General features: G+C 38.2%; 1 protein-coding gene across 5 annotated transcripts in view; it reads right to left on the bottom strand.

The window, feature by feature from the left end:
• LOC130912697 (protein diaphanous homolog 3-like) overlaps positions 1-19,614 on the bottom strand; it is a 225,874-nt gene that overhangs the window by 61,270 nt on the left and 144,990 nt on the right. For 4 of the 5 annotated variants that reach the window (XM_057830758.1, XM_057830759.1, XM_057830760.1 and 1 more), the window contains 2 exons: positions 8,731-8,826; positions 6,040-6,102 (listed from right to left, as the gene is read on the bottom strand). In XM_057830758.1, the coding sequence (XP_057686741.1) occupies positions 6,040-6,102; positions 8,731-8,826 (159 nt within the window). The remainder of the gene's footprint in view (positions 1-6,039; positions 6,103-8,730; positions 8,827-19,614) is intronic. The other variant, XM_057830761.1, reaches the window with a different exon arrangement.

Genomic DNA, 19,614 nt, shown 5'->3' with positions numbered 1-19,614 from the left:
GTGGACATCCCTTAGCACAATGCTCAAGAAATTGGGAAAAATGAATGCAGTAAGTCTGAAACAGTTCCATCGGAGGAGTGGTTGCCTTTTAGATAGAATATGACCAGAAAGAAAGGATATGATGATCGAAAGACAAAAGAAGATGAGTGCTATTTGCGTGCTACCTTCCGTAGCATGAGCAATTACCACGTCCCATGCACATTATTTATTACAGTACATTATGCATTTGTATTTGTTGCCATTTCCAATGTTTGTACACCTCATTCAGATTAGATATGAAACACAAATATGTGATGTTAGAGTATTTAGATAATATCACGTTATGAAAAATTTACAGAGATCGGTGATACAAACAATTCTAGCCCACAAGTAACAAAGTAATAGACTTATAGTTTTTAAAATAAGTAAATAAATGAATAAGAATGTTTACCCACCCCACTCATTGCTCAGCACGAAGTGGAAATGTGTAGTACAGGGGTCGGGATCCTAACAAAAAAATGCTTCGTTATGTCAGGGCGCTAGGACCTCGGGGAAAACCCAGCGAGCGTCAGGGCCACAGGGGAAGAAAGAGCAACCAGGAAGGTGCGCTCACATTATTTCCTTTGGCAAGCCAGTGATCAGGTGAGATTCGTGACAGTCTGATGATGTGTGTGGCAGTCGGTTGAAATAATAGCTATGCACAGCGGATGCATCCAGGCACCTGTACGGTTTCAACAGTAGAGGGTGTGTCTCAAATCTGTTAGGTTTTGGGTTGGTTTTTTCCTAGTGTGACTTGTCCCTGTGATTACCCATTGATTTCACCTGTTGTACCTGCTCCTAGTGAGTCCTCCTGTATTACCCAGGTGTTCCTCGTTGTCTCGTTACCCCTTGTCTGCATGTGTGTATATAAGCACCCAGTTTCTTTTCACTCCTTGTTGTGTCATTGTCAATGTCTATGTCAATGTCAGAGTCTCTGTCAACGTCAATATCTTCGTTCATGCCAGTGTCAATTCTTGCCCGTTCCTACGTCACAGCCCTCGTGTTTTTCTGCCTCAGTAAGTTTTTGATACCCAGCCTTTTATTAGTAACCTGAGTTTTGTTTGCTACTGTGTTTTTTGGGATCACCTCAGTTTTGGTTTGTACTTTGTTTTTTCTGTCTGCCCTAATTAAATCATTTTTGCACCGCCTTTTTTGCCTCGCTTCACTTTTCCTGCGTTTGGGTCCACACACACCTGACTGCCCGGCATTCCTGACAAATTCCTTCACAGAGGACATTTCCCTTGCCGTGTGTCACTGCCTCCCCCTTGTTCAGTATTCTAAGGGTACATAGTTTTTAAATTAGTTATTTATTAAGTCCACGGGATTGTGTAATATACAGGGTTTGTGGGGCTGGCTTTTGCTGTGAGTTTTTAACCAGGGTGGATTTTAGCAATGCTGTGCTTTTTGTTGTCTTTTATATTGGCCACTGATTATATATTATATCATTAAAATTGTTTGTTTTTAATTATACAAGCCTCACTAACTAGGATTCCTTGCATATGCACTTTCCCGTTCTTGTTATTTTTCAAAATACTTTTTTAAAATCCAGTCCTAGCCTCCTGTTCAGTTTATTATCAGTGGCCAATGTGCACATGTGCGTGAGTTCAGGAAGTAAACTTCACTCGTTTCAATCGTGTTTCCAGCTAATTTTAGAAATCCTTTTCATAAGAGGGCTAAAAGAAAAAAAGACGTATGAATTGTACTTTTCAGCAGGTGACACACTACATGAGGAAAGTCGTGCAGTTTTGACTATAAAAGGGACAAGAGGGGAGGATTTATTGAAGTCCTTCACCGAGTTCGCTAAAGAAAAAAAAATTCTACCGAAGGATAAACTTGTTTCGATGTGCACTGATGGTGCTCCGTGCATGGTGGGGAAAAACAGAAGATTCGTGGCACATCCTGAGTTTCTCAACGCCTCACATGAAGCTTAACCCCAAACTATCAACCAGACTACAAATCCATCAGCAAAACCATGCAGCACCAGAAGTCGCATTAATGGTAAGAAATACTCATCACTGATTAGCAACAGCATAACAATGTTATTAAAAAGAATTCAGAGACTTATTGTACTGTAAAAGTGTTGAAATTACAAAAAATGCACACGGTAACTTGTATTTTTAGTTTTAAACATATTAAATGAATGTATGACTCTCACAGAATCACATTTAAAAATATGCGGTGTTCATGGCTTTCTTAGCCAAAAAGGTTCCCGACCCCTGGTAACATTCAGGGAAAATGTGTGTGATATGGTACAATATAATTCGTTCAGGAAAATATTTATGGCAATTACAATTGTAAATGTTTTTATAATATACAGCATCCAACGGTAAAGTCACTCACTCCTGTGGGAATTGTTCATATTTCTATTTCACAAGTGGTGAGAACTTTGGTGGGTGACTGACAGCTTTACGGGCATCTTTACATAAGCACACTAGCAATAAGTGGAGACCTTCAAGAAGGTATCATGTCTGCCTGTGCAATGCCTTGCGCAGAACAAAGGCACCGTTTGGATGTGTGAAATGTCGCAAAAGAAACACATATTAGCATCCAAGTCAAAGTTCTGCTTGAAATGCATATTGGTACAAAAAGCTTTTATTTATTTATTGTTGATTGGACTGGGATTGAATATTTTTAGGTTCACACATGTACTACTGCTGATCGCTAAAGAGCCGAAAAACAATGAAGAATTGTTCAAGAGGCAAGAGATTTGACATAATATGCTGTTTTCACTGTATAGCATAAATCCTGTTGTTTTGGAAGTGGACAAAATGCATTAATGTAGACATTTTATAAACGGTGGCACACACTGATATATCCATCTCATGTCAAATGTAGCAACTTGTAAAACTGATATTATATGATTACACCAATGTATCTTTGTAATCAAACAAGATTAAAAATCTTGAATACTTTTGCCAACCAGCACTAAAATTGTTTATTTTCCAAGCCATGTCACCACAGGAAGTATAATTTAGCCATTTTGTAGACCAGTGTAATCATAATTAAATAAAACTAAGCCAAACAACGTATACCTTTTTAAATTATTGTCACATTTAAAACCTATTTAGACGATTTTTGGGTATTACAGCTTATGGCTTTCGATACGTTAAACATCCATATGCATATTATTCCCGCACAACACAGCCTTTCAACATCCTTAAGACGACAACTACCAAAAATATAATGAAATGATCAGACAGTGCATGAAGAGACATTTTCAGTGGGATACAGTGTCAGTTAAAAATCTATGACTGCTTTATAGATATAATAAGTCTCCTATACCTGTGTGACCAACCACAATCGATCCATCATTTTGCAGAGCTCAATCCAATTTAGAGAGCCCCAGGGCCTTATCCTAAACCAGGCCACCTACAATAAAGGCTACCTAAATTCATCACTTCAAGACTATAGGGAATAAGGTGATAGGGCAATTTCTAAGAGTGTTAAACTTCTTTAGCATCCTGAACAAGTATCATTATGTCCCCATATTTACAGACACAAACATTACACAACAACAAAATCTGAATTATTCATTATTATTATATTATGTTTGGGCTGGATTCAGTCTGTATAGAGTTTTGTAGTCTCGCCAGATTTATTATTTTGTTTTTTTAAATGTTGTGTTTGCATGTTTAGATTGGCAGGGCTAAGAATTAATCTTTGAGAACTCACTAGAATAATATCCTATTTGATTTTTGTCCCCTACTAGATGTAAATAGTCTGATTATTTTGTAGAGTAAGGCCACCCTAAGGTCCACCGCAGACCTAGCACCATGGAAGAATGTTGAACTGATCAATTACAAAAAAATGAATAGTCAGGAACTCAAAGCAGCACATTAAGCAATTGAACTTTGTACACATAACCAAGTCGCTGAAATGGAAAAACCGCAACCCGTGGTGTTTCTTTTAACAACAATGTGTTGAAGTGCCATATATACATATATGTTTTACAACTCTAGACTGATAAGGCATGTAAACAAAGGCACTCTTGGGTTCAGAAATTTCCCTACTCTTTGGAAAACCTTTTCAGTCTTTTTTTTTTTGTGCGTTTTTAAGCAAAGCTGAGCGAGTGTGTATACATAAATACAGAGAAGCTGCTTTTAAAGGCTTTTTTTTTTTGGGGGGGGGGGGGGGGGGGTCCTGTGCAAAGTTACAGTAATTTTGATGTTCTGATATGTTAGCGTAGACTTGACTATTTTTGCCAGTTTGCTGGTGTGAAATATCACCCTTTAGATGAATGATTAAAATGATAATTGTAACTCTTTAAAAATGTAGGGGGTTTAGTTGGTATTAGTTTGACTTATTTCAATTAAAGCGCGGGAATAGAAGCTTTAGAATTTCTATTGAGGTCAGTGTGAAAGGAATTATGAACGATGGGCAAAGACTGAAGTGTAGACTTCATACCACTAACAGGTAATTACGTTTGGGGAACACACCACTGTCAGTCCATGAGTAGATAGAATACGACAGTAGAGCAGGGATATGGGATAGTAGGGAAATATGGAGGAGTGTTATTTAGAAGGCAGATGGTTGAGTGGGGGAAATTGAGATGAATGGGCACGAGAGGGCTGAGCAAGTGTTTGGGCAGGGCAGGGAAAAGTAATTAGCTGTTTTCTTTTGATATTTTGCACTGAATATGATGCTTGATGTGTACAAAAACAGGTTTTTAGGTATGCAGGTAAACAACGTCAAGCCTGGGTTAAAGTGGTTATTACCTTCACAATTCAAACCGAAGTTATTATCGAACAGTAACTTGTATGTCACCATGCATTAATACCCTGTTCTGTTGATACACTCGTTATACCAACAATCAAACATACAAACACACACCAGCATACCAAAATGCTGATATTAACTCTTACTGTATGTTATACCTTTGTTTTAGGCATACCAACCGCTTTGATATTTCTTCCTCTCACAATTTCTCTTCATTTCTGATGGTGCACCCACCTCGATCTGTCTCTTTCCTCCCACACTGTCTATATCTCCCTACACTTCATCGCTTTCCAAACCAGAACAACAGGACAGTCCTTTATCATTGCCTTCAATGATGTGGGCTGACTGAACTTGGATAATTGTATTCATGTGTGCTGCATCTCATCCCATGGGGATTTCAATAACGTGATAAAAAGGTAAAATGTAAGTGGCTCAATCAGGATTGTGGAAAAACTTTGAAAGAAATGACATGCTTAGGTTTGCAATGGCACACTTTTAAGAACAAACAGTCATAAAATGCCTACCCACAGCTGTGTGCAGGTATCAAAAATTGGAAGATAAGTATGTGTTCATATATTTTTTGCACAAAACCTTCCATAGGCTGGCTGGTACAAAATGCAAACTAATAACAATTACTTTTTGGTACTTGTTGTGAAAGAAGCACTCATCACTATTCATGGTAAATGGAGTGACACTTGTAGAGCACCTTTCCATCTTTAATGCCTTCAAAGCACTTCACACTATATCCTCATCTACCTACTGGTGGCGCAGCACCAAGAGCAACATAGCATTTCTTAAAAAAATATATTTTTTTAATTAAACAGTTCTTATACTGTATGTATCTCTTTCCAGTGCTAAATCTGAATAAATACGTTGAACTTTTTTTTTTTCTTTGGGCGCTACTTCGTGGTTTTTCACTTATGGCGGCAGATTGTGGTCCCCATTATGAAAAACGAGGGATCACTGTAATGGTTTACTACTACTTATCTATTAGATGTGTTAAACTTTTACAAAACATGGCAACAAGAGAACCAACATGCAGAAATTCAAGAATTTTAACTCTGCTTTCAGTGTTCTTCTTTTCTAATGTAAAATACTACTGCCAGAAACGGGCCAGTCACGCAAACTGTGCAACAAACACAGGGTCACAGTATGATAGATGACCACAAAGGAAAGTGGGCACAGGCAACACAGTTCCCATTACATGCAAAGAAGGAAATGGTTAAGGATGATTTATGAGAGCAAGAAGATAGTGTTGACCATGCCCGAGGCTTTAGCTGAATAGATTTTTGTTTTCTGCTTTACCATGATTAACAGGCCTTAGAACCTGACGGTAGGTGCTGGGGCTGATGGTCTTCTGCTTGTTATCTGCATGGGAGGCAGTGAACACAAAATGCCAAAACAAACTGGAGGACTTAGAAAGGTTTGAACATTTATAACAAATCGGAGAAAGAAACAGTGCTGAAGAGTACAACAGCAGTTGCAGTACAGCAGTTAAACATGTAAAATGAGAATTGGGGGGGCTGCTAATTCAAATACAATTTTTGGTGTCACGATTTAACACCAAATTGATTATCCATTCTAAATCGATTTTGTATTCAAAATGATATGTATGTATATATATATATATATATATATATATATATATATATATATATATATATATATTAGGGCTGTCAAACGATTAAAAATTTTAATCGAGTTAATTACAGCTTAAAAATTAATTAATCGTAATTAATCGCAATTAATCGCAATTCAAACCATCTATAAAATATGCCATATTTTTCTGTAAATTATATATATATTCTGTAAAATAATTTGTTGGAATGGAAAGATATGACACAAGACGGATATATACATTCAACATACGGTACATAAGGACTGTAGTGGGCATTTCACTCTACTGTCATTTAAATATGTCTATGCTGTCCTCACTCCGAAGCGTCTACTTTTTCCAAAGCTAGACAGCTAGTGAACGACGCCTTAATAATCAGACTTCTTCCTTTTTCATCTGATTTATTAATAAAATGGCCTCAAACCACTGTCCTCTTTAGACCGTAGTGTAGCTACAAAAAAAAAGTACACAAGCATTGCATTAGCAACAACGTTAGCTTAGCACGCTATACAGGTTCACTAAACATCGACAAAAAGCGTCTCATACAAAAAATATAACATTTATCTTACTAACATAATATGTACATTCTTTACAACAACCATACTTACGGACAAATAAGCACAACATTACAACTAAAGTTGCACCGATACCGATACCAGTATCGGCAGGGGGCGCCGATCCGGCCCGAATTGGTGGTATCGTTATCGACGAGTACCAACATTTAGGGCGCCGATACCATCTACTGGCATCACTTGAACGCAAATATACTGTCCTCCCAATGTGAGCTAACTTCCCAAATCATTACATCTGTATGTCTTTGTCTCGACACTCCCAAATGAAATTTACACCTTTGTCTTCAATATTACGGATGTACACTACAACATATCCGCGATGTTTCGCTGTTCATCAAACATTGCATTCACAAACGGTTAGCATGCGTTAGCCAACTGTAGCGCCGATGGGATCAGAAAGATTAAGACCGTGGGAGACTAAGCAAACTCATGGTTTCATGATGAACAATGAGTGGCAAATTAAGAGCGCCGTACTTCAAACTCGTCCTGTTTATGAAAGTCGATTGTCATATGTTGTGCAGTAATAAGCAGGAGTGACTTCTGTGGCCAGAAAACACTCAAGCGGCGCAGCGCGCACACTAGATATCATCAAATAGCAACCTAGATGTCCTATGTTAGATCCCATGCTAACTCTCGAGCGCACACACTAGATATCATCAAATAGCATCCTAGATGTGCTACATTAGATCCCATGCCATTAGCTGCATGAGCCCAGAGCGACGCGTAGTCCATATAAAAGCCGCCGCCGACGACGACATTGATGAAATAGAAACCGCCATGACTGAATGGAAGTCAAGCAGGCCAAATCAATCCATACCAGTGACTATAGATAATGCTGCAAATACTGTTAATTCAGTACATGTTACAGATGGACCCAGACCACGAATAGGATGTTTTACTTATATGGTAAATATAGCTGCTAAGAGAGCTGCAGCAATCAACAGTGTTCCCCACTTTACAAACAGTAAAGATTGTTCTCAGCACTTATATACAAAATTTCTTCAGATCAGTAAGAAGTAAGCACATAAATATTATGCACTAAAATGCTTGTTTATATGATGGCACTGTTATTTTTGCTTGTTAGCAAATAATAATTAAAAAAATAATAATAATAACAGTTATATTTTCTGTTTCAGAGCATTAAATGTATTGAATTGTATCGAAAATCGTACCGAACCGTGACTTAACTGTATCATTGCATCCCTCATTCTGTACATACATACATATATATACATACATATATACATACATATATATATATATATATATATACACATATATATACATATATATATATATATATATATACATATATACATATTTATATATATATATGTATTATTATTTTTTTTTTCTAACAGAGTGGTATCGGAATGGTATCGGTAGATACTGCACAGCCAGGTATCTGTATCGGTATCGGGCCCAAAAAATGGTATCGGTGCAACACTAATTACAACGTAGGCGTCAGCCCGAGACGTCGTGCAGCCATATTGAACTGGCAAGAAAGCGATAAACCATGTCGCAAAGCGACCACAAGAGTTCGCTGTTAGACAGCACAAAAAACTTTGCTGTAAAACTTACCAAAAGGCAGAATACTGTCTGAGCGGGACATGTGCGTTAATTGCGTCAAATATTTTAACGTGATTAATTTAAAAAATTAATTACCGCGCGTTAACGCGATAATTTTGACAGCCCTAATATATTATATATATATATATATCTCCCCCCCCCCCCCCCCCACTGCTTTACCCCTGTTCTATTTGAAGGGAGTCCATAAGCATGTGTGTGGAAAAATAAAGGGAGACTTACCTCTGGGTCTTGGTGCTCTCTTCCTGCGGTCTCTGAATGCAGCTCCTGATTGCAAGGCTTCTAGCAGACAATCCATCACACCTGTCTCATCATTCTCTAAAAACCCAAGAAAAATAAGGAGGTTATTGAAGAAGAAACCAAATAGGGTATGGCGTAAGACCGCTGCCAGAAAGACATATGCATGACCAGCCATTTGTATTTTCACTATGCTATCAATACTTCAGTATAAGATTAATTGAAAATAAAAATAAATAAATAATAGAGTTGTTTTCATGGGAATGCATTTTGTTCAAGTTGAATGCAAAGTGGTGGTGCTTGTGTTACAATTGTTGTGGCTGTGTTGTCAATTACTGACAGAATACAGTATCAGAACCCTACTAAATGAACTAGATAAGTTTATACAATGAAAAATACTATACATCACTAACAAAACGTGCTCAAACCTAGGTCTACTGAGGAATAGAATGGTGTTTTTCTCAAACAAACAAATTGCTAAAACAGGTCTGTCTTTTTTCATGGATTATTTTTCACAGAAGTTCAGCTTCAGCTCATGCTCACATCTTGTTTGCCATCATTACTCAAAGCAGAGAAGAAGCATGGATTTCTGTACAGGCCCAACTCTCCTTGACGTCTAAAATTGTCTTGCCTACTGGGACAATTCATCACAGGTAGCAAGTGTTCAAGACAGTAACACGCATACATGTTTTCCATCAAAAAGAGAATGCAGGAAAAAAAAAAAAAAAAAAAACAGACTCGAGAAGGTAAATCAACTGAAACCTGCAGTGTCTGCCATCAAGTGTAGTGCCCCATTTGACTCCAATGTACGGGAACGTAAAATACATTCGGAGCCTCTTGAGGGAGTGAAAAACAAAACTTCCCACTCAAACCTGTAATTTATAATGTGAGTAAAAATTGCCCTATTGTACTCTATCAAACTCCATAGAACAAACTGCTTAAAAATATATACAGTAGACTGACATGTGTTCCAGTTTCATAAAAGTTGGGACATTGTCTTAAACATAAATAAAAACAGTAAACAATGATTTGCAAATTATGTTCAACCCACAGTATATTTAATTGACTGCTTCAAAGACATGATATTTAAAGTTGAAACACTTAGAAAAGAATCTAACATCAAAATTCATGGCTGCAACACGCTTCATAAGAGCTGGGAACGGTCACTTTTACCACTGTGCTACATCACATTTTCTTTAAACAATATTCAGTAAATGTTTGGGAACTGAGGGCACTAATTGTCTAATTGTTGAAGCTTTGTAGGTGGAATTATTTCCCATTTTTGCTAGATGTACAGCTTTAGCTGTTCAACAGTCTGGGTTCTTTGGTGTCGTATTTAACATTTCATAATGAGCCATATACTACTATTTTCAATGGAAGACAGGTCTGGACAGCAGACAAGCCAGTCGCATTCCTGCACTTTTATTATGAAGCCACGCTGTTTGGCATTGTCTTGCTGAAATAAACAGGTGTGTCAAGGAAAAAGACATTGCTTGGACCAAACTACAACCTAAAGGCTAATTTTAAATGACCTCCCTGCCACATAAAACACCCGTGCTTCTGGCTCCTGCTTAGAAATAGCTTTGTCTTTGCACTGTAGTTCTGTTCGGCAACGACAGATGGCACGGTGGATTGTGTTTATCGACAATGGATACTGTTTGTGGTGCAGTGCCATTTCGCCCTTTGATGTTTATTGTTGGGAAATACCCACGTTCCAGGTCAAAGCAGCCTCAATGCTTTATTTTTCTTTGACCATAGATGTACGTTGTTTCTAATTTGAATCGTACATAAAAATATGTATTTCATTTGTGTGATTTATTTTAGATTATTTAAACATTTTATTTACCATTATTACTTACCGGTATTTTTATGTACAGTATTGTATTTAACTTTCTCAACTTGATTTAACATCTACTTCAATGCAATAACGAAATATTTTGAATCTTAAATATTTGGCTTAAGGTCACAGGAATTCAGCATAGTTTTTTGGCCTAGCCACTTACAAGCAGTAATTTCTTCAGATTCTCTGAACATTTCTATGACATTATGGAAAGTAGCTGATGAAAGCCCTAAATTCCTAGCAATTTTGAGTCAAGGAACATTTCCATTATTTTTTGAGGCACTGGTTCAAAATGAAGTGAATTTTTATACCCAATCATGGCACCCAGCTGTTCTCAATTAGCCTGTTCACCTGTGGGATGTTTCAAACAGGTGTTTGATGAGCAATCCTAAACTTGCTCATTCTTTTTTGCCACCTGCCTCAGTTTTAAAATTCTAGGTTAATGAATAAGTGAATGAATTGCTAAAACAAAGTTCATCAGTTTCAAAATTAAATGTCTTTGTAATGTATTTAATTCAATAACGGTTTAACAAGATTTGAAAATCATTGTACAGTGGTACCTTGACATACGATCGCTTCGACACACGATCTTGTCGACATCTGACGTATAATTTTACTCGGCATTTGTTTCTACATCCGACGACATGCTCTAAATACGACGATCTATGAAAACCTTGCAGTCTCTTTGTTTTCCCGCAAGACGGATGCACGGCATATTTTATTGTGAGAGAAATCAAATATTAGTGCAGGTGGTGAAAAAAAAATGGAAAAAGGTGAGTCTTACCATTTACATCAGGGGTGTCCAAACTTTTTGCAAAGGGGGCCAGATTTGGTGTGGTAAAAATGTGGGGGGCCGACCTTGGATGACGTCCTTTACGTAGAACAATATATTTAAGCAAATTTTAGCAAGCCATTCTTTGTGTCACATTTTCTTTCTTTTTTTTTTTTAATTAATAATTTCAGCAATCTCGCAACTAGCCTTTGTGGCGTTCTCTTTTGACTCTCGGGCTCTTGCGAAATACTGCTGCTGTATTAAACTAGCTTCAAGTTGCTTCAGTTTCTCGCTGCGTATCTTCCCTATAATCTTGTCGTACATGTCAGCATGTCTTGTTTGGTATTAATGCCTCACGTTGAACTTTTTAAAAACAGCTACTGTCTCTTTGCAAATGAGGCAGACCAAGTTGTTGCATATTTTAGTGAAGAAATAGTCCAATTTCCACCTATCCTTGAAGCGTCGGCCGTCGCAGTCAACTTTTTTTTTTTGGGTTGATTGTCGCCATTTTAGAAAATTGGAAGTAAAGGGTCACACGGGGTAATGTTGCTTAGAGTGCTGCTGCCTTTTAGTGGGTAAATGAGGAGCAGCATTTAGTGTGTAAGCTACTTCATATGCTGGTAGCAGCACTGCTGACCAATTTACTGTATTGGCCCGAACATAAGACGGCCCTGATTATAAGACGACCTCCTCTTTTTCAAGACTCAAGTTTGAAAAAAGACTTTTTGAACACCAAATTAATTTTTATTCAGAAAATAATTACAGTACATCTGAAACAAATGATTATAACAATATATTTGAGAGAAAAAGCATGTTATTTTGCACCATTCAAATCTTAATATCTGAACATTTAAATATGTAAACTAAAGTGCAATCACATTTGTAAATGAATGGCTTCTGGTTTTTGAAATGTAAATAAACCAATCTATTGTAATAAAACAACAAAATTACAATAACTGCATTAACCATCAAAGTGAAGTCTAACTAACTGTAGTCTTGAAACAAATCTGAATAAGGAAAAACATTGTAATGAAATAATGCAAACTGGTTAAACTTGAAAGTAGCTGAGATCTGTCATGACAGAACATCGCTTCAATGATATCTAGCACTACCTAGCGTCGTAAATGGATATAATGTCTAGACCGCGAATATAAGACGACCCCCACTTTTTCAGTCTTATTTCAATGCAAAAAACACTGTCTTATATTCGGGCCAATACGGTGTGCGGGCCAGACGTAATTGATTTTATGACAGAGGCTGGGGGCCCAGATGAAATTTGACCGCGGGCCGCATTTGACCCCCGGGCCGGACTTTGGACATGTCTGATTTACATGAAGATGGATATGATGGAAATGATTGAAAAATATGAGCGTGGGTGCGTATCCGTGATATGACTGGACAATATAGCCGTAGACTGTCTCGCTCGGCGGTCCTCCTCCATTCGCCAGTCTTTATAAGTTAAGGTGGCAATTATTATTGTGGTAACATTGCCAAAGAAATCGCCAGCATCGTCAGGTTTCTAATCATTTATTCCATCAACTTGCGCCTAGTGTCCCCCGCCGCAAGTAAACAAGTGAAAGTGAGGCTCATGCTGTTAGCCACGCGATGCGTTCAGGTACACCACGAAAACACATTCGCCACATTACAACCCTGTTTGTTACATTATTACAGGTATTATTTTTATAATTTTTACTATTATTTAGGGCTGTAAAAAATATTGCGTTAACGGGCGGTAATTAATTTTTTAAATTAATCACGTTAAAATATTTGACACAATTAATGCACATGCCCTGCTCAAACAGAATAAAATGACAGTACAGTGTAATGTCAGCTTGTTACTTGTTTTGTGGTGCTTGGCGCCCTCTGCTGGCGCTTGGGTCCAACTGATTTTATGGCTTAGTACCATGAGTGAGCATGGTGTAATTATTGACATCAACAATGGCGAGCTACTAGTTTATTTTTTGATAGAAATTTAACAAATTTTAATAAAACGAAAACATTGAAGGCTTTTAAAATAAAATTTCTATAACTTGTACTAACATTTATCTTTCAAGAACTACAAGTCTTTCTATCCATGGATCGCTTTAAGAGAATGTTAATAATGTTAATGCCATCTTGTTGATTTATTGTTATAATGAACAAATACAGTACTTATGTACCGTATGTTGAATGTATGTATCTGTCTTGTGTCTTATCTTTCCATTCTAACAATAATTTATAGAAAATTATGACATATTTTATAGCTGGTTTGAATTGTGATTAATTACGATTAATTAATTTTTAAGCTGTAATTAACTCGATTAAAATTTTTAATCGTTTGGCAGCCCTACTATTATTATATTATTATTCAAATATTTATTCATAATTTGTTTTGCTCTTTGTAATTGATATTTGCAATAGTAGCATCAGTATTAATTAAAAAATTAGTGTAGGTTTTCGGGCTAATTGAATTATAATGTATTCTTACTGGAAAATCCTGCTCGACATACGACCATTTCGACTTACAAACAAGGTCCTGGAACGAATTAACTTCGTATGTAGAGGTACCACTGTATTATGTTTTTATTTAGGTTTAACACAACGTCCCAAACGTCCATGGAATTGGGGTTGTATTAACACTCACTGGGTAGGTTTACATGAGTAGTTTTCCACAAGCCAACTGAAATTAATCGTATTAAGTGAAAAGGATTTGATCTGTTACATGAAGAAGTTACATGAAGAATGTTAAATCCGTGTTTGCATGGCCCCAGCTGAATCTGACTGTTCTTTTTGACATGTTCCATACGTTACTCTCTGCCACAGCCTGTAATGTGTTATGCTGCCTTCACATGCTCTGGGAAAGATGATCCTTACCACTTACTAATTGGAAGTTACGAGTTGAATCAACCTTTTCTAACAGCGGCCTCTCCTAAGACATATATACAGTGGGGAGAACAAGTATTTGATACACTGTCAATGGGTTTTCCCATTGGCAGTGTATCAAATACTTGTTCTCCCCACTCTATATGTATATGTATATATGTGTATATACAGTATATACTTATATACCGGTATATCCGTGGTTGTGGGCATCATGAGTTCTCCAATCGTGAAAGATTTCTTGATTTTAGCAATACGGTTCGCCATGGGGTATGATGCTTCCAGTGTATTTGCTTTAGTTGCCTCGTTTGCTAGCTTTTAGCCACATATTATGCAGAATGGACTTGGTTGTAGGCTCCTCTTCTGTCTTGGCAAGTGGCATTTTCATGATAAAAAAGCTGTCCAAAGACATCGCCATCCACAGCATACAGCCAACCGCAGTTAAACTTACTTTTTACATTGAGTGACGCTGGGCTGCTATAGGTGTACAAACGCCCCAGTAATGGCGGCCTACACAAATCTTTACTCGGATTAGCCTATAGAGTAGACAGGGACATTCAAGAGCCAAAGGCCAGATTGCGGTCGTTAACAAATGATTTATAGGTTTTCTGTGGCCTGGTAGCAAATGTGGCGTGGACCGGTACCGGTCGGCGGCCATTGGATCGGGATCACTGCTTTAATACACACAACTTGCCTGGCTCTTGTTTGGGAATGGCATTTGGGATCAAAATTCTTACATCAGTTGCACACAGACTTAAAATGTCGACGTTGCTCTCCCCGCTAACCCTAGGTTAACATTCGTCTTTGTAAGTTTTTAGTTAGTTTGTATATTGAATTTGAATGGAAAACGTGTGTTTTGTTTTTGGTGAACTTTTTCATGGTGCTAACCTGTTGAACCTACTCACACGTGGAAAAATACAATTGTACAATGTTTTAAATTGACTCATTTTGTATATTTAACTTACCATGATTTGAGAGATCAATAAATTGAAGAAAAGTACGCCTTGTGTTTAGAGTGTTTGTTTTTGGGTTCGCTGGCTGTTTAGCAGAATACCGTCACTGACATACACAGCAACAAACAGGGGAAGGGGTGAGCACTGCTGCGCCAAGCCACTTCTGGCCTCATTTTTGGCACATGAAAAATAGCGAATACCGTACTAAGGTATGGCGGAAAATTTTAGTGGTTTTGAAACTGCGACGTTTTCACACCACGGTAGACGGTGAAACCGGTAACCGGCACATGCCGAACTGCAACTAGATCTAAATATTGACTTGCACAAAATGCCCTCCCCATTCGGGTTGCCAGAATACCGCTTCACAAGCTACAAGTCCTTCGGAGCAAATGCTTCTTAATTTTTGATTTTCATGCAAGATATTTTCAATGTAATAATGTCAATATATAGTCATGACGATCAAAAGAGCCGTGGTCCAAGTTAATTTATGTCACCATGACCGAAGTAAGGGAAGGCTGCTTTTCTCAATGTATAAGCACACTGGCAAAGAAATATATAATTTCAAAGATACTCATTTCATTTATTGTGCGTTTCAGTTTTACTCTTTACACCAGAGGTGGGCAAACCGGTCCTCGAGGGCTGCAGTGGGTCCTGGTCTTTGTTCCAACTGACCCAGCACAGATAGTTTAACCAATGCGGTTTCAGCAGAAATGCGAAGCACCTGACTGCAATCGACTGATTGCACTTGTAAAACAGCAGATTGGTGAAAAGGTGTCCTCTTAATGGGTTGCAACCAAAACCTGCACCCACTGCGGCCCTTTGTGGAATAGATTGCCCACCCCTGCTTTACACGATGTCAATAAACCTGTACAATGAACAGCTGTCTTCAGAGTTGTGATGTCACTAAAGAGTTATCTAACTGCCGAGTAGTATCCAGCGTTTATATACCGAGGGCAGGTAATGTATTGACAGCATCCACAAACACAATTTAATTGCTCCATACAGACGAATTATTTACATGTGTAAAGACTTTGGCTCGGTCATTGGATCCACATGCTTAATAGCGCAGCGTCGGTCAATGGATTCAAATGCTAAATAACGTAGAACAACCACGCCAAATCAATGCATATCCTTGTTTTGCTTCTCTTGTTGTCTTGAATCCTTTGAGATTCCTATGAAGGTTTTTTTTTTTTTTTTTTTTTTTTTTGCCTGAGTGGTATACATAATTCAGACTGTCAAAGTTGGTGCCTTAGTTTACGGTACAGAGCTGTGGCAACCCGGACGAAGACTGGAAGCTGGTCTCTTGATTGGCTGATGATGAACACGGATGCAAAACAAAACAAAAATTGCGGCATATTTCAAAAAGGGTAAACATTTTAGAAGTATATACAAAAAACATGTTTCTTTCATGGCAATTGAAATATTTTTAGCAATTTCAAAAAATTGAAAATCTTACATTGTGCACTTTTAACAGAGTGGACCACATAATAATGCTGGAGATGTTAAATAACCCTCTGTTGTGTAATACATGCGAGTACAAACATCCGAGCTCCTGCACTACCCTGGGAGTTAATGCTACAGATTTGTCATACACAAGCACAGTTACAGAAGGGGGGGAAAAAAACATTCCAATTGGAATTTCAATCTCCACCAGGCTCGATGAAAATGGATGCAAGCTAAAGCTCACGCTCTCAGATTGCAAGATAACACATTGCAGATGGAGACAGTATGCTGTATTGCAGTGTATATCAAACCTATCCTACGTCAGGCAAATCGCACCACACATCACAACGTTCTGGGTCTTAGAGCTGTTTTTTTATCAAAATTTTGGGTGCTGAATACAAAACTGATTCCAGTTTTCTATCATTTTTTTTCTGCACAGCTTAGCTACCGTACTTACTATGTTGTTACAACGTGCACTCAACTAGCCATACATTTTGGGACAATTGTAATGGTGTTAAATTAACATTGGACTTTTGCTTTTTACTTTCATTTTTCCTTGTATGCTTTTTTTTTTTTTTTACGCACACAAAGTGAAAAGCAACTTCTAAATAATATTTAAGCATTTACCTGAATTAGCAGGCTAGTTTCAGCAAGCTCAAAAATTTAAACAATGCAAAGCCACAAGTCACGCCCCATTCTTAAGGCTTTTTTAGACTGGGAGCAGAATTCGGCAGAAATTTTAGCCCATCCAGATTGAAAAGTTATGGTTCATAACAGTCACAAAGCAAATAAATCTTATTTTGCGAGATGGATTGAAACCACCTACGGGAGGTAATTTCATATCAGATATGGACAAGATGCTTCTCAGTCTGAATAGCTCTGGTGGGTTTTGACTCCCTTGACATCACTCTATGCTGCCTGACCTACGTTGCCGCAGCAACCTGTGAGGTGTTTCAATATTGAGGCCCAGTCTGAACAGGCTTAGATCTGATTTGGACCCATGCTAAAAAATAGTGTGAACACTGAGCCCTGAAAATCAGATCTGAGGAGGAATCCATTTGGAATCGTATATGCCTTTAGTCTGAACACAGCCATTCTCCACTGATTATAGATGGCCCCTGAGGGGACATTTATAGGTTGACACGAGCAGTGCAACGGTTTGCGGTTCAAAGCCGAACCGTACGGTTCACCCTGTACGGTTCAATACGCCTTTATGAACCGCGCCTTTTCAGTTTTGCAATTAATTTATTCCGAATGCCTGTGGAATGAATTGGTCGAGCTCTGTGTGCCTGTGCGTGACGTGAAGCACAGCTGTGGAGAAATTCCTGCCTGCCCCACAAGTAAATGTCTGATCGCTGTCAAACACCTGTGTAATAGAAGCCGAGTAACCCCTTCTCTCACTTACGAGTGAAGTGAAAGTGAAACAAAAAAGAAAACAAAAAGCTATGGCTAGCGGAGGAGTAGAGAGACCGAATTTTGAGGAAGCACCGGGTTCTTTCAAATCTGCGGTGTGGCAACATTTCTGTTTCCCCGTGGACTACAATGCGGAGGGCGCAAAAATATTGAAAAAAATAAAATAAAACAATTTGCAAGCATTGCTCAGCGCTTGTTCCCTATGCTAATGGCAACACTTATAACATGACACCGGCACCTCAGCCGACATCACCCACAGATATCACTTTCTTAGAGCAGGACAACCCTGAAGATGACACCAGTGAAAACACACGGTGGGCTTTGTTAATTTATTTGCAACGCTTGACCCTCGTTACATTGTTCCCTCGCAGACATACTGTATTTCTCCAACAACGTAATCCCCGACATTTATGAAATGGCACGCAAAGCCATTGAAGATGATTTCGCTACAGCACATAGTTTCGCCCTGACCACTGATAGTTGGACGTCCCGTGCTTCAGAGTTTTACTACCGAACTGTGAGTCTGTGACGGTCCACTATAATTCATACCTGCCAAGTTGTACGGTTTCGGCGTAATTTGTACAAGTGAGCACTGATTTTCAAATGTGTACGCCGTACGTTACGTTCAAAATCTGTCAGTTTTTCGTGCATTACTTTTTTTCCTCTGTTCAGATTTTGTCAACGTTTCGGCAATGAGACGATGTGCGTTAATACGTTAGTTGAATGACGCGAGAAAAGTCAGAGACACAGAGGGAAGAGCGTTTGTTGTGACGCTGTAGCAAACGCGATGTTGGGCTACGTGGCTCCAATATTTCCTGACTGTAGCCGACAGCCTACAATCTACGCCTAGATGTCTCATGCATATAGAACTACATGCAATTGGCAAAATCTTGACTTGAGTCTATCTTTAAAGGATGAAACAGTTTTAAAATTTTCACATGTCGAACATAGACAGAGGGGAACTAATGCAAAAAGGGGAGCAATTTTATCAACTTTAACGGTTGATTCACAACATTAAATGACCTCCAAATGAATGCGTCGTGTCTGCCGGTGGTGGTTGCTGAAACGCTCGGTGGCAACTACCTCCGCCTTTTTCCCTGATTTCCTCCTCTGCTCTGATGTGTGCTGCAATGCTCCCCTCCTTCGCCCCCTAACTTCCCTTCCTTTCCGGGCAGACTACAAGTGTGAGGAAAAACCACTCACAGCTGCTTTTAAAAAAAAAAAAAAAACACTCTCTAGTACTTATAAAAATGTATTTATTGATGGAGAGTTTTCTTTTTTCACACTTCCATTGAACAATGCTTGTTATCAAAAATGGATTGACTCTGAAGAAAGTAAACAGGAAAGTGATTGAGAAAGAGAGGTGGGGAAGTGCATATGTTATAGAGACAAGAGTCCCATTTCCAGCCATCTGAGACAGTCATGATGCAAAGACAAGTTCATATTAAATCTTGTATTATTTTTATAACTTTCACAAATACAGTACAACTAAAAGAAAATTGTTACTTAAACAATTATAGAAAGATACCATATGCCTGAAAAGTAGGCAACACCCCCCCACTTACCCCTTTAAGAGGGATCCTGCTCAT

Source organism: Corythoichthys intestinalis, chromosome 1 (genome assembly GCF_030265065.1).
Source record: "Corythoichthys intestinalis isolate RoL2023-P3 chromosome 1, ASM3026506v1, whole genome shotgun sequence".
Taxonomy (NCBI): Eukaryota; Metazoa; Chordata; class Actinopteri; order Syngnathiformes; family Syngnathidae; genus Corythoichthys; species Corythoichthys intestinalis.
This window is presented reverse-complemented; position numbering and strand designations above follow the sequence as displayed.